Raw genomic sequence first — 16723 nt, forward strand, 5'->3', positions numbered from 1 at the left:
ATTTGTGTCTTTCTTGATCAGTCTTGCTTTATGAATTGTTTTCTTTTAAAGAACCAACTTTTGGTTTTGTGATATTCTCTATTATATGTTTGTTTTCTATTTTATTAATTTCCCTTTTTACTTTTTTTGAGACATTTATTTATTTATTTTTTGGCTGTGTTGGGTCTTCGTTTCTGTGCGAGGGCTTTCTCTAGTTGTGGCGAGCGGGGGCCCACTCTTCATCGCGGTGTGCAGGCCTCTCACTGTCGCGGCCTCTCTTGTTGTGGAGCACAGGCTCCAGACGCGCAGGCTCAGTAGTTGTGGCTCACGGGCCCAGTTGCTCCGCAGCATGTGGGATCTTCCCAGACCAGGGCTCGAACCCGTGTCCTCTGCATTGGCAGGTGGATTCTCAACCACTGCGCCACCAGGGAAGCCCCTAAAAGCTTTTAATATTATAAAATTTCTTCTAAATTTGTCACTAGTTGAATCCTACATACTTTTCATTATTTTTTATTATAATTCATTTTAAAATGTTTTATTTCCATTGTGATTGCTTCTTTGCTACATTTAGAAGTGCATTACTTAACTTAAAAATAGGTGATTTAAAAAAAAATAGGTGATTTTTCTTGTCTAATTTCACTGTGATCAGTGATCATACTCTACATGATTTAAAACCTTTGAAATGTTTTAGGATTTGTTTTAAGGCCTATCATGTGGTCAGTTTGGGTAAATGTTCACATGCACCTGAAAAGAATGTGTGCCTGCATTTGTTGGGTACAGTGCTCTCTCTACATATGTCATCTGGGCCAATTTTGTTCATTTCATTGTTCAAATCTTCTGTATTCTTATTGCTTTTTGGTTGGCTGTTTCTATCAGATACTGAATGGTGTGTTAAAACCACCCAAACACAATTATGACTTTGTTACTCCTTTTAATTCTGTAAAATTTTTCTTTATATATTTTAAAGGCATATTATTCAGTGTATACAGATTTAATTTTTAAATATTTTCCTGGTGGACTGATCCCTTTCACTGTTATGAAACATTCCTCTTAATACCCACTAGCTCTTCTTGCCTTTGTCTGATATTAGAATAGCTATGTCAGCTTTTTGGGGATAGAGTTTGCATGGTATACCTTTATCCCTCCTTTTACTTTCAACATTTCTTTCTGCATATATTTATAGCATATCTCTTGTAAGTAGCCTATAGTTGGAGTATTAAAAAATCTGATCTGGTACTCTGTTCTTACACTGGATGTAATTACCTATAAATTTGGATTTGGTAATTAGTACTGCCATTGTACTAACCAGTGTAAAACTCTTACAATGTTTTCTATTTGTCTTGACTGCTCTCATGTTTCCTTTTCTCCTTTATTATTTTATTTGAATTTATTTTGGAGTAAATATTCTGTATCATTGTATATTCTCATTTATTAGCATATAAAACTGCTAGTAGGAATAAAACCAAGTGGGGTCACACAGAGTCCTGACTGCTCTTCAGAAGCACATGGACTTGGTTAAAATGCAAATTCCTTTTTCTTATTCCAGAAGTACTTAATCTAAATATGGAGCAGGCAACAGGCAAGGTGTGTTTTAAGCTCAATAGGTAATTCTGATGGACAGCCAGTTGAACCATCAATAGACCCTATTTCCTCCTCCACCTTTGAAAGGTAGGTATATAAAAGGGGGCTGAGAAAATATCTTTATGTCTACACTGTGCACAGCCAAGATACTCAGCCCAGTCAGGCCTGACCTGTTACCTCTCCTCTCTGGTGTCTGGTACCCCAAGGCCAGCAGCCCTAATGTCCTAACTTGGCTCTGTTCTCCACTGCTCCCCGATTCCCTGCAGGGTGTTTCTAGAGGACTGGCAAATCTTTGTTTCCGCCACTCAATAGGACTAGTAATGATCTCTAAGAAGCCAAACAATGTGTGTGCTGAATCTACTCAATCACCACACATGCTGGGCTCTGTCTCTGTTTTATTGTAAGTCATTACCATTACAATAATACTGGCGGCATGGTGGACTACATTTTTATAAAGTCATCTGGTATATACTGTGAGCTCTTGTTTCCTGTAGAAAGACAGGTTACCCTTAAAATTAACCACAAAAGCCCTAAAAATGTTACAAAATATGCATCTCTACCTCTTAAGAGATAGTTTAGTGCTTCCAGCTGTATCACAGATAGTTGAAATTGGCATATCAATTTTACCTTCAATGTTCAAATAAGAAAAAAAAGAAAGAACTGGAGGATAGAGCAACAACTAAACACTTTTTTTACCTAAAGCAAGAAGTTATTTGGTACAGAGACAAGACCAAAATAAATCAAGGAAAAAACTGTTAACTGGAACATAAAAATAATATCTTAGTGTGATCTTTCACCAAAAAAAAATAATATAAATATTGATAATAATTCAACAGCTATGCCCTAAAGTGACTGGAGGCATTTGAGATTTATAATATACATTACACATATAATGTTATTGTACTCATAAATGCAAATATTATGCAGAGAAACCTGACACATGTTTTTCTGTTGTTCTAACAATTCTTCAAAAAGAAATTTTGTTGGGAAAGAATTTTGAAGTTTTTTGTTTTTGTTTAGCCTGAAGCTTTTAAAAACATCTTTTTACTGAAAAAAAAAAAAAAGCAGACACCTTTACTGTATACAGTGTCCTTTGTGCTCCAGAGGCTGCAGCCCCCATTGGTAGAGTCTGTGTGGGTTTTACTAGTCCCCACAGTCTTAGCTTCCACTTACTTGGCTTTATAATACAGGCCCTGAGCAAAACAGGATGAAGATGCAAAATGTGACCCCAAAATATGAGAGATTGGGTGGGGAAAAGTTGCACATTTTGCTCAGGCTCTTCCTCTACAAGGCTCTGCCTCTCCTCAGTCAGTAACCTGAGAAAGTCTCTGAGGTCTGCCCTGCACGCTGGCCTCGAGATGTATCCCTGTGGGGGTCGAGAGGTGGCTACTGACCCTCCAGCCCCTACCTGTCCTCCCAGAGAGGTAAGGCAGCCCCAGGGGCTGACACTGACTCAAGCACCTGTCCTTGGACATTCTCAGGGGTGTTTTCCAGCCCTTTGTTTTGTTCTGCTTTACTGTTGTGCACTCTGATTGGGTTGGAGAGCAGGGATTTAAAGTACAGAGTCTCTTTGTTTTTCCAAGACCTCCTTTGATCAGGAGCTCAAACACATGCCCCAGAAACTGGGCTTCCTGGGTGATAGTGGCTAGGGGAACAACCTGACTTGGGTCCAGTGCCCCCAGAGAGGCCCCCAGGTAGACCCTATGGCCTGCTGGGTAGCTCTGCTGGCCTGAAGGAGGGGTTCAGGGCCACAGCAGGGAAGCGTCCCTTTCAGAGAGGAAATAAGTGAGAAATCAGCAAAGGACAAGAAGGAATGGGGCCCAAACTCCCTCCCCTTGGCCATGGAACCTGAGGGATGAGAACCTGGGGGATTTGAGAATTACCTTTGGGAAGCTAACAAATAAATAGTTACCAGATAAACTGGAAACAGCTTTCTGGGTACTTGCATGTTTAGGTATTTCCAGACACATTTAAAAGGAATTCTTCAAGACTGTGCCTTTTGTTCAGGCCTGTTCAGTGCCAAGTTTCACCAGGCTTCTCTCCCAAACGGGACTGTGATCACAGTGAAAAGAGGGTCAGGTAACAGCAACACCATAGCCTACAGTATGCACTCTCACTTCCATTATTATCTCATTTGATCCTTATTCCAACCCTGTGAGGGGGCAGGGCAGGTCTGGTTATTCCCATCGGAGAGACGAAGCACACGGCATGGAAGGTTTAAACACTGCCCATGGCAGAAAGGGATCCGTGAGCCCTGGAAGCTTGGCCCCCTGGTTTGGTCCTGCCACCACAATTCCATTGCCACTTCTAGCTCATTTTTGGGAAATGAGCTGCTCTCTGTGGCTAAATGCACCTGGAAAAAGTGGGTTGACTTAGCACTTCCCAAAGTATCCTGAGGACAGGCAAGGTGGGAAGGGGAAGGCCTACAACAAAGTGGGCTCCAAACGTCTAAATTCATGAATGGAACAATTAGAAGTGGAAGGGTTCTCAGGAGAAATCTTTGAAATCTGAGTCCTAACTCCAGTAAAATCCATGGGGATGCTTATATTAAACATTTTAACACAAATTAACATTTTGTTAAATACATCTTGGTTGGGGGGGAAGGTGCTGGTTAGAAAGAGGGAAGGGCAAAATCTGTGGTCCCTGTGGGTCCTGAGGCTACAGCAATGGAGGAGGGAGCACTTCCAGCTCCCAGCAGCCCTTGCAGCGCACTGTGCACCAGGAGCTATGCGGGCTTCAAGCTAACAGCCATGCTGACCATTGGGAATGAGGTGCCTGTTGGCCCCAAGGCCATTCTTCAAACCGTCTGTCTCTTTGCCTTCGGTGGCTTCTTCCTTCTCCTCCTTCTCTTCCTCAACCTCTTCCTCTTCATACTCATCCTCATCATCACTTCTCACGTCCTGGATATTCTAGACAAAAGAAACAATGGGCTGTGAGTGACAACCTTCCAGAAAGACTCTTGAGTGAATAAGCAAACAAATGGGCTCAGTTTAGAGATATGGCTCCCTTCAGAGAAAACACAATATTCAAACAACCAAACATTCACCAACATAGAACATATCATGGATCATAAAATAAACCTTAACAAACTTAAAGAATCAAAATTATGCAAAATATGTTTCAGGTCCTAATGGAATTAAGCTAGAAATCAATATAAAAAAATAATGGGAAAATTTCAGAACACTTGGAAATTAATCAACACCCTTATAAATAATCAGTGGATCAAAAGAGTAAGTCTCAAGGGATACTAGAAAACATTTTGAATTAAGATTAAAACACATCACATTTTCTTCAGTGTAGTTAAAACAGTGTTTAAAAGGAAATGTATACCATTAAATGTTTATATTAGAAAAGAAGAAAAGTCTGTAATAATATGAGCTTCCAACTTACGAAACTAGGAAAAAAAAAAAAAAGAAAAGCAAAATAAGCCCAAAATGAGCAAAAGGAAGGAAATAACAGAGATGAGAAATCAATGAAATTGAAACAGAGATAACCTGCGTAGTCTTAAAAATATGAAAAAAATTTAAATATGTAGTTTAAAATCTTCTGAAAAAGAATATCAGGCACAAATGGTTTCACTGGCAAATTCCATGAAATGTATAAAGAAGAAATAACACCAAATCTCCACAATCTCTTCTAGAAAAAAGAGGAGGGATCACATCCCAATTTATTTTATGAGGCCAGAATTACCCTGATACAAAAACCAGACAGACAGTATAAGAAAATACAGCTACAGAGCAATATCTTTAATGAACATAGACATTAAAATCCTTAATAAAATATTCCAAATCAAAACCAGGAATGTATAAAAAATTATACTATGATAAAGTGGGGTTTGTCCCAGTAATGCAAAGCTGGTTCAATATTTGGAAATCAATGAATGTAATCCATCATATTAATAATCTAAAGAAGGGAAAAAATGATTATATCAATTGATGCAGAAAAATCATATGACAAAATTCAACATCCATTCATGATAAAAAAAAATTGTAAAACTTCTCTACAAAGAAGGAATAGAAGCTAACATCATACTTAATGGTGAATAACTAAATGCTTTCCCCCTAAGAATAGGAATAAGGCAAGGAAGTTCACTTTCACCATTCCTATTCACATTGTACTGGAAATCCTAGTCAATGAAATAAGGCAAGAAAAAGAAATAAAATTCATACAAATTGGGAAGAAAGAAATAAAAGTGTCTCTATTATTTATGTACAAAATACCAAAGAATCAACCAAAAAACTCCTAGAATTAATATGTGAGTTTAGTACTAAGGCTGCAGGATAAAAGGTCAACACATAAAATCTCTTTCTCTCTCTCTTTGTCTCTGTCTCTCTGTCTTTTTCTTTCTCTCTCTCTCTCTCTCTCTCTCTCTCACACACACACACACACACACACACACACACACAATCTTGATTTCTAGACACTAATGTAGTAGGCTAAAAAATGTCCTCAAAAATATTAGGTCCTAATTTCTGGAATCTGTGAATGTTACCTTACAAGGTAAAGTTTTTTGCAGATATTATTAATTAAATTAAGGATTTTGAGATGAGAGATTATCATGGACTATCCAGGTGGCCACTCAATGCCATCACATGTGTCTTTATAAGAGAGGCAGAGGGGATTCAACACAGAGGAAAGGCAATATGAAGAAGAGGTAGAGATTGAAGTGATGTAGCTACAAGCCAAGGAATGCTGGCAGCCACCAGAAGTTGGAAGAGGCAAAGAACAGATTCCCTGCTGTGTGTAAAGGGAACACAGATCTGCCACACTTTGATTTCTGCTCAAAACTGATTGTAGACTTCTGACCTCCAGAACTGTAAAAGAGTAAATTTCTGTTTTTTTAAGCCACCAAGTTTGTAGTAATTTGTTATGGCAGCCATAGTAAACGAACATGACTAGCAATGTCCAACTAAAACAGAAATTTAAAAGTCAGTAACATTTACAATAGTTTCAAAAAATAAAACACTTAGGTACAAATGTAACAAAGCATGTATAGTATCTGCATGTAAAACCTACAAAACTCTGAAGAAAGAAATCAAAGATCTAAATAACTAAAGAGACATACTATGTTCATGGCTTGGAAGTTTCAATACAGTAAAAATGTTGATTATCCCCATATTGATCTACAGATTCCACATAATACCATTAAAATCTTAGCAAGATTTCTTATAGATATAGACAAGCTGATTCTAAATTCTATATGGAGAGGCAAAGGAACTAGAATAGCTAAAGCAATTATGCAAAAGAAGAATAAAATTGGAAAACTCGAACTATCCAATTTTAAGACTTTACTATAAAGTTATAGTAATCAAGACTGGATGGTATTAGCAAAGGGGTAAACAAATAGATCAATGGAACAGAATAGAGAATCTAGAAATACACCCACACAAATACTGCCAATTGAGTTTTGACAAAGGTGCAAAAGCAATTTAATGGAGAAAGGATAGTCTTTTCAACAAATGGTGCTGGAGCAAGGAGAAATCCATAGGCAAAAAAGTAAATTTTAACCTTACACATATGTTAACACAAAATGAATTGTAGATCTAAATGCAAAATATAAAACTATAAAACTTTTAGAAGAAAACCTATGACCTTGGGTTGCATAACGAGTTCTTAGACAAGACACAAAAAGCATACTCCATAAAAAAATGATAAACTGTACTGCATCAAAATTAAAAACTTTTGCTCTATGAAAGATACTATTTAAAAAAAAAAAGAAAGATACTATTTAGAGAATACAAAGACAGGTTACAAACTGGGAGATAGTAATTACAAATCCCATATCCAACTAGTATGGATAATAAAGAATTCTCAAAACTCAACAATAAGAAAAAACATTTAAAAAATGGGAAAATATTTAAAAATACACACTTCTAGGAGGATATAGGATGTCAAATAAACATATGAAAAGATATTCAACATCGTTAGCCATTAGGAAAATGCAAATTAAAATCATGATTAGATAAAACTATCATAAGAATAGCTAAAATTAAAAATCCTGAGAATACCAAGGATGAAGAGTAACTGGAAGGAATTCTTATACACTGCTGATGGAACTGCAAAATGGTATAGACACTTTGGAAACAGTTTTACTTATAAAGGCAAACATACATATACTGTATGTCTCAGCATTCCTACCCCTGAGTATCTACACTAGAGAAATGAAAATTTATATTCACACACAAAAAAAAGTTTATAAAAGCTCTATTCATAATTGCCCAAAATTGTAAGCAACCCAAATGTTCTTCAAGAAGTAAATGAATGGTACATCCATACAATGGAATACTACTTACCAATAAATAGGTACAAACTACTGACATTTATAAGAAGTTGGATGAATCTCAAAAGCATTATGTTAAGTGAAAAAAGTTTGTTTCAAAAGGTTACCTACCCTCCCAACAAACAAAAGTCCAAGACCAGATGGCTTCACAGGTGAATTCTATCAAACATTTAGAGAAGATCTAACACCATCCTTCTCAAACTATTCCAAAAAATTGCAGAGGAAGGAACACTCCCAGACTCATACTATGAGGCCACCATCACCTGGATGCGAAAACCAGACAAAGATATCACAAAAAAATAAAATTACAGACCAATATCACTGATGAATATATATGCAAAAATCCTCAACAAAATACTAGCAAACAGAATCCAACAACATATTAAAAGGATCATACACCATGATCAAGTGGGATTTACCCCAGGGATGCAAGGAATCTTCAATATACACAGATCAATCAATGTGATACACCATATTAACAAACTGAAGAATAAAAACCATATGATTGTCTCAATAAATGCAGAAAAAGCTTTTGACAAAATTCAACACCCATTTATAATAAAAACTCTCCAGAAAGTGGGCATAGAGGGAACCTACCTCAACATAATAAAGGCCATATATGACAAACCCACAGCAAACATCATTCTCAATGGTGAAAAACTGAAAGCATTTCCTCTAAGATCAGGAACAAGACAAGGATGTCTGCTCTCACCACTATTATTCAACATAGTATTGGAAGTCCTAGCCATGGCAATCAGAGAAGAAAAAGAAATAAAAGAATACAAATTGGAAAAGAAGTAAAACCATCATGTTTACAGATGACATGATACTCTACATAGAAAAACCTAAAGATGCCACCAGAAAACTACTAGAGCTAATCAATGAATTTGGTAAAGTTGCAGGATACAAAATTAATGCACAGAAATCTCTTGCATTACTATACACTAACAACAAAAGGTAAGAAAGAGAAATTAAGGAAATAATCCCATTCACCATTGCAACAAAAAGAATAAAATAACTAGGAATAAACCTACTTAAGGAGATAAAAGACCTGTACTCAGAAAACTATAAGAAACTGATGAAATAAATCAAAGATGACACAAACAGATGGAGAGATATACCATGTTTTTGGGTTGGAAGAATCAATATTGTGAAAATGACTATACTACCCAAAGAAATCTACAGATTCAGTGCAATCCCTATCAAATTACCAATGACATTTTTCACAGAACTAGAACAAAAAAATCTTAAAATCTGTATGAAGACAAAAGAGACCCTGAATAGCCTAAGCAATCTTGAGAAAAAAAAAAAAAAAAAAATGGGGCTGGAGGAATCAGGCTCCCTGACTTCAGACTGTAATACAGGGCTACAGTAATCAAGACAGTATGATACTGGCACAAAAACAGAAATATAGATCAATGGAACAGGACAGACAGCCCAGAGATAAACCCATGCACCTATGGTCAACTAATCTATGACAAAGGAGGCAAGGATATACAATGGAGAAAAGACAGTCTCTTCAATAAGTGGTGCTGGGCAAACTGGACAGCTACATGTAAAAGACTTAAATTAGAACACTCCCTAACACCATACACAAAACTAAACTCCAAATGGATTAAAGACCTAAATGTAAGACCAGACACTATAAAACTCTTAGAGGAAAACATAGGAAGAACACTCTATGACATAAATCACAGCAAGATCTTTTTTTTTTTTTTGCGTTACACGGGCCTCTCACTGTTGTGGCCTCTCCCGTTGCGGAGCACAGGCTCCGGACGCGCAGGCTCAGCGGCCATGGCTCACGGGCCCAGCCGCTCTGCGGCATGTGGGGTCTTCCCAGACCGGGGCACAAACCCGTGTCCCCTGCATCGGCAGGCGGACTCTCAACCACTGCGCCACCAGGGAAGCCCCAAGATCTTTTTTGACCCATCTTGTAGAGTAATAGAAATAAAAACAAAAATAAACAAATGGGACCTAAGGAAACTTAAAAGCTTTTGCATAGCAAAGGAAACCATAAACAAGATGAAGACAACCCTCAGAATGGGAGAAAATTTTTGCAAATGAATCAATGGACAAAGGATTAATCTCCAAAATATACAAACAGCTCATTCAGCTCAATATCAAAAATAAAACCAAAACCCAAAAACCAACCCAATCCAAAAATGGGTGGAAGACCTAAATAGACATTTCTCCAGAGAAGACATACAGATGGCCAAGAGGCACATGAAAAGATTCTCAACATCACTAATTATTAGAGAAATGCAAATCAAACCTACAATGAGGTTCACCTCACACCGGTCAGAAAGGGAGGTGAGATGAATTGGGAGATTGAGACTGACATATATACACTAATATGTATAAAATAGATAACTAAAGAGAACCTGTTGTATAACACGGGGAACTCTGCATCACTTCACTATACAGTAGAAACTAACACAACACTGTAAAACAACTATTACCCCCCCCAAAAAAAAACGAACACAACATTGTAAAACAATTATACCTACCAAAAGACATACTGATGTAGTTTTCATGGCATTCTTAAAAAGACTAAACTGTAGGGATGGTGAACAGATAAGTGGCTGCCAAGAGCTGGGGTGGAGGGAGGAGTTATTGGGGTGACAGAATTATTCTGTATCCAGATTATAGTGATGGCTACACAAATCTACACTTGTGTTAAAATTCACAGAACTGTACACCAACAGGAAAAAATAAATTTCACTGATGATAAGTTTAAAAATAAAACTTAAATGTATTTCTTTTTAGAACGCAAACACTATAGTTTTCCCAATAAACATCTGCTAAGTAAAGTATTGCTCATGCGGGCATTTTGGTTGTCAGGATATTTTTATTGTTGGGAATAGGATGTTTCCTATTTTCTTTATGCAGGAATTCCTTCAAGGACAGTTCTTAATTAAGAGTAATATGTTTCTCCTCTTCTTTACAGTGTTCTGAAAGGAATTTTGTGAGGAAAACTCCTAGAAGAATAACACTGTCCCAATGAATGCAGATGGAATTGCTGCAGATCAGACTTCATTGCAAAAGATAATGATGGTATGAACTATTAAAACAATACCAAGAACTCAAGCTCTCTGCAAGGCCAGTGTTGGATCTGACCCCTGACCCTCTAAGCCAGTTCAGAAACATCTCTATTAAACCCAGCCTAGAAAAGAAAAAAACTATGGAAGGTGGAGGCTGTTTCCTCACGCATCATTTTTCAAGATGATATCCATAACCATAAGAGTTTTCCCTTTTTGTGACCTGAAGACTAAAACTGACCACCTCTGGAGATTCTTGGGGTATATGTAACCAAATACTTCCTTGCATACAAGCTTCATGCAAACACAGCTTAAACAACAACATCAACAACAACGTACACACATTCTGCTGTCTTAATCACAGAAATATAACTTCATAGGCTCTTTTCTGTATGTTTTGCTCTTTTCACAACAACACAGAAAGGGTCCCAAAATAAACAAGGCTCACTGTAAACACTGAGGAATAAACTTGGCATCTCATCAGTTAAGATGCAACAGAGAAACGCAGCCTCTCCATGATTTGCTGGGAGCCAGGATCAGAGTGCTCCCCCTGCAGACGGAGTCTTTGAGGGAAGGGCCATGCTTGGCTGACGTTTGCTTTCATGGATGGTGCCTCTTGGCTCTCCTTTTCTTTCCTCAAAAGTTTTTTGTAGGGAACAAGGGGAAATCTGAATCAAAACAAAGAAACTAATTTCTCCCCAGAAAGGCATACTAGCGTCTTCCCACCCCTTTCTCCAGGACTTGAATAGCTGCTTTAGCTGAAAAATAAATTCATCCTGGAGGATGCTCCCCATAGCTTGAAGCCACATCCTCCAGCACCCTCACCTCTGAGAAGAGGGCCTGGACCATATTCAGGCTTTTAGAAATGTATGACATCCTCACAGTCATAAAGGTTGGGGAGCACTACTGACTTTTAATGAGCATTGGCTAGGGATGCCGCATACCCTACAATGTGCATGACACCCTAATGTCCTGCCAGACCTGCATTTGTAATTATCCAAGCCTAGAATCTAATTCCATTGTACATTCAAGCACAGGAATTCTTGCATGGTTTTAATATATTCTCAACTTTTCAGGACTGCAACTATGTACATAAATTCAAGGAAGACTATACTTCATTTTGTTCAGAACTTCACAATTTCAGAAAGCCATGTCACTGATGGCAACCCTACCAGTGGCATTTGAGGCTGTGTCAGTCTGCACTTGCAGCTGCCCCACTCATGCTGAGTCTCCATATAAGCAAGCACAGCATCTGCCAACTTCATTACATTCTCTAGGGCAGTCATGTACACGTTACACACGAAATGCATATTTTATCAGAAATGTTTTTCATCATATTTCTTTTTTATTACGTTGTGGCATTATATTGCTTTTTGAAATTATGCTTTTAGGTGAGTGATATTACCTAGGAATTTAATTTCAGGCTAGTGAAGAGGGTGTGGGTCCAACAGGTTGGAGAACCACTGCCCTTGATGATGAATCAAGCTCAGAAAGGATTTCCTGGTAGTAAGAGTTTGTTAGATAGATGTATAGGTGGTTGCACACTATAAAAACTTGAATACACCATTGTAAAGCAATTGTACCCCAATAAAGATGTTAAAAAAAAAACTTGAATAATGCAAATTGGAAATTGAACGGTATTGAAAAATATTAATAAAACCTCATATTATATTCAATTTCATCTTGTATATGCTATCTGTAATATAACAATAACAGCAATGACACCCTTAAGGGGCTTTTATTCCACTGTCCTAAAAATCCTCTGTGCTCTTCCTGTTCATCCCTCCCTCCCTCCCAAGCCCTGGCATTCACTGACCTTTTTATTGTCACCATAGTTTTGTCTTTTCCAGAATGTCTTGTAGTTGGAATCATATAGTATTTAACTTTGAAGATTAGCTTCTTTCACTTAGTAATAAGCATGTAGGGTTCCTCCATGGTTTTTCATGGCTTAATAGCTCATTTCTATTTTTTTTTTTTTTTTTTTTTTTTGCGGTACGCGGGCCTCTCACTGTTGTGGCCTCTCCTGTTGTGGAGCACAGGCTCCGGATGCGCGGGCTCAGCGGCCATGGCTCATGCGCCCAGCCGCTCCGCGGCATGTGGGATCTTCCCAGACCGGGGCATGAACCCGTGTCCCTTGCATCGGCAGGCGGACTGTCAACCACTGCGCCACCAGGGAAGCCCCTCATTTCTTTTTATTGCTGAAGAATATTCTATTGTTCGGATGTGCGTACCAGAAGTATGCATCTACTGACCTATTGGAGGACACCTTGGTTGCTTCCAAGATTTGGCAATTATAAATGAAGGCACTATCCATGCTATAAATGTCCATGTGCCAGGCACTGAACTAAGCAATTAGTATGAACAATACCGTTTCCTCCTCACAGCAACCCTAGGACATAGGACCTATTCTATTTACTTTAAAGGAGAGGAAAATGAGGCTTAGAGGGGTTAAGTAACTTTTTCAAGGCCACACAGCTACAAGAGGCAGACAGGGTGAAAACCCTATCAAAACTTAGACACCTCAAAACAGTGCTCTACAAACCCCTGCTGGAATATTTGGAGAGACAGGGCACCCAGGGGGTGAGACAAACACTGGCATGCTTTATTCTATTCTATTCCATTTTAAAAATGATGTACAAAACTGATTTGGCAACCTATTAATGATCTGCAACCTACAGTTTGAAAAACACTGGCTAAGGTGTGCTAGAAAAAATGAGGCTTTGCTAATCAGCTGAAATCAGAAAAGTTTAAGATATAAATCACAATCCGTATTCTGCAAAGTACCTTTTCACAATGGTAAATCTTTTCCAGTAATTACAATACTTAATAGAAATCAAAAACAAGTCAACCTTGCTCTAGGGGAACAAAATCTAAACACCTGCTAAAGGTCAAGCCACAGTGTTTTCTAGAACTCTACCTGTCTGCTTTGATGGGATGCCAAGACTCTGCTTGCACCAGCAGCAGTGAGTCTCTCCCTTGGAATCAGCCAGATTCTTTTCTTGTATTGTCCTTCCCTTTGCTTTTTCTCTGCACACCAGCGCCCCTTACTTTCCTACTTCTTAGTTGTCCCTGGGCTTGTAGAACTGGTCTCGTGCAACTTGTTGGCCCTGAACCCTCCCACAAATCATTAAGGGCCCAAGAAAATCCATGCAAAAAAGAAGGATCTAAACACTTCTTCGAAGAGTGAAGGGAGCCAAGGGCTGCAGCCACCAGATGCACAGTTCTCACACATGCCAAGCATATCACAGCACACATGCTTCCTGTTACCTGCCCGCCAGCTGCCCTTGGTGAAGGGTTAGCAGTGCCATTACAGACAGCATTATTACTATTCTGATAACTTTAGATAACTTTCTTTATGGAATTAGAAAAGATATCTAATATTCAACTGGACATTTTCCAGAAATGACCTGGGCCCTCTAGAATACATTATTGGCAATATTATTCATTCCACAAATGGAAATGCATGAATATAATTTCTGCAATGTCTTTTAAAAGTACCTCCTTCCTCTCCCCAGCAACTCCCTTCAGTTACACAAAATGATGGTGAAGGGAATGAAGAACAAGTTACTTATGGAAGAGAGACCTTGTAACAGGTCTTAACAAGGGCTTTGGAACCCCCACATCACTAATGGCACCAGTATTGGCAAATGTCATCAGCCTGGCACTCCAGGAGGGCAGAGAAGACACGCATTCAGAGGATGGGGTTGAAGTCACAGTCACTATGAAGGAAGGTGAGCAATCAGTCTGAAAGCATCCCATATGCTAGGAGAAACAGAAACCCTGAATCTGGGACCAAAATGATCTTCTCCAGATTAAAGTCGGTTGAAGCCAACATTCCCCTTTGAAGGGCATGTTCCAGGAGCAGGGGCACAGAGCTTAACCGAACCACATTCAAAGACTCATTCACCCAAGCACGGGAGTATCTTAAAGCAATGGACACACTTCCAACTTCTCCTATTGACCCTTTTTTTTTGGTGGGGGGCTTGTGAAAAAATGCTTGAACCTGTAATATCACACAGTAATTCACTTTGGCTGGTGTCAAATCTCTCAGACACAGAGTACAGGACCAAGGCCACTGTCCCGGCTCCCTGCAGTCATGAGTGCAAGTCAAAGCAGTATCGAAAACATGCCCTAAAACCGGCTTATGCATGGTTCCCAATTTTTGTGACTGGTCTGTATACATAGAATGCCTCTTCTCTTGAATTTCAGAACCGGACTCAAAGGTTGCTTTTTAAACTGTCCCAACTCACCGGTATGAAATATATTGTACTTTCCACTGATGGTTTTTATTTTCATTACACTTGCTGCTATCAATGTACCTAATTTCCTTAAGAAATTATTTCACTTTGCTAAGGCTTACAGGCTTTAAAAAATGAGCTTCTAGGAGAAAAAGTAAGTTTTAGGGATAGATGGACTCTGGAGAGTATCTGGTCGGGCAGATTCATTTTCCAGAAGAGATAAAAACTACAGGACTTGAACCCACTCAGCTCACTGACTCAGCTTGGTGGAGAAGAGCTCAGATTACGCTATGTGGCTCTTGATAAAAATGCATGGATTTCTTTCATATTCTCTATATTACCTAAAAGTAAATTTAAAATAAATGTAAAAGGCTCTGTGGTAATCACCAACTTGTGATGTAGAAAATGATTTGATTTCATGAATGTACTTTGCTTTGGGGATTAAAACCATTAAAATTAGTGTATTTTCTACACATTTTGCATCCTTTAGACGCAGCTTTAGATTCAACAGCCTGTAAATTCCACAACTTTAACTGGGCAAAGATATACAAAACCATTTTGAAAAAAAATCATTAGGATTTATGTAAGCAACACTTAGGAAATAACCATGGAAAGACAGAAGATTAAGTATTGAATATATAGCCCAGAAAAATGTGTATTAACAACAAAATGTTAAAGTTTGTTTCAAATATTAGCATCCAACAAAGAATTCATATGCACCATTAAGAAGGAAAAAAATCCAATGTGACAGAAAAGCAGACAATGAATATAAACAGATGATTCACAGAAGAGACAACTATTGACTAATCAACTATACAAAATGCTCAAGCTTAGTAATGCAAATTAAAATGAGATAAAATCTCTTATTCATCAAACTGGTAAATATTAAAATATCTGATGGTACCGAAAATTGGTGAGGATGTGGGGCAAGAGAGACTCCCACATACTTTGACAAATTGTTTGGCAGCATCTGGTAAACTTGACTCAGGAATTCTACTTATAGAGAAACTCCCATATGTGCCACCAGGAGACATATATAAAGATGTAAACAGGAGGATATGTAGACTGTGGACTATTCTGTGATGGATACTATACAGGAGGTAAGTACACTGGTCCACAGTAATATTTCTCAATATGAATAATGTCATAATGAGTGAAGAAAACAAGTTGTACAATTATATAAACTAAATCATACCATTTATGTAAAGTTTAAAAACAAAAAAGCAATGCTTTAATTGTGGCTATATCCAAACATAATAAGCATATAAAAGCATGGGTGGAAGGACATCAGCTTCCCTTCTGCAGAGGGAGGGAGAAAGGATGGGGTGGAATATACCGGAATGTGCCATCTTCCTCCCCTAGTTTCTCTTAGGTGATGTCACCAGCACTCAGCAAGCACTCAGTGTATATTTGATGAGCAAGTGAATGGATGAATCTAATACCACAAGATGGGAATCTTAAATCCCATCCGAATGCAGGTGATCCCAAATTTGTATCCCAGCGTGGACTTTTCTTCCAGGCTTCAGACCATCTCCTCTCAGCTGCCTAAGGCCTTGTCAGATTCGAGGCTCCGTTTACACCACCTTCTCTGGCCTTCGTATTTCAGC

The 16723-nt window shown here is 38.3% G+C and overlaps 1 protein-coding gene across 1 annotated transcript in view; it reads right to left on the minus strand.

Annotated features, from left to right (window-relative positions):
• Positions 1-1938: 1938 nt before the first annotated feature.
• CERS3 (ceramide synthase 3) overlaps positions 1939-16723 on the minus strand; it is a 123527-nt gene continuing 108742 nt past the window's right edge. The window contains exon 11 of the mRNA XM_004271678.3: positions 1939-4469. Coding sequence (XP_004271726.1) covers positions 4302-4469 — 168 coding nt within the window. The 3' untranslated portion in view covers positions 1939-4301. The remainder of the gene's footprint in view (positions 4470-16723) is intronic.

Source organism: Orcinus orca, chromosome 2 (genome assembly GCF_937001465.1).
Source record: "Orcinus orca chromosome 2, mOrcOrc1.1, whole genome shotgun sequence".
In the NCBI taxonomy this organism is placed as follows: Eukaryota; Metazoa; Chordata; class Mammalia; order Artiodactyla; family Delphinidae; genus Orcinus; species Orcinus orca.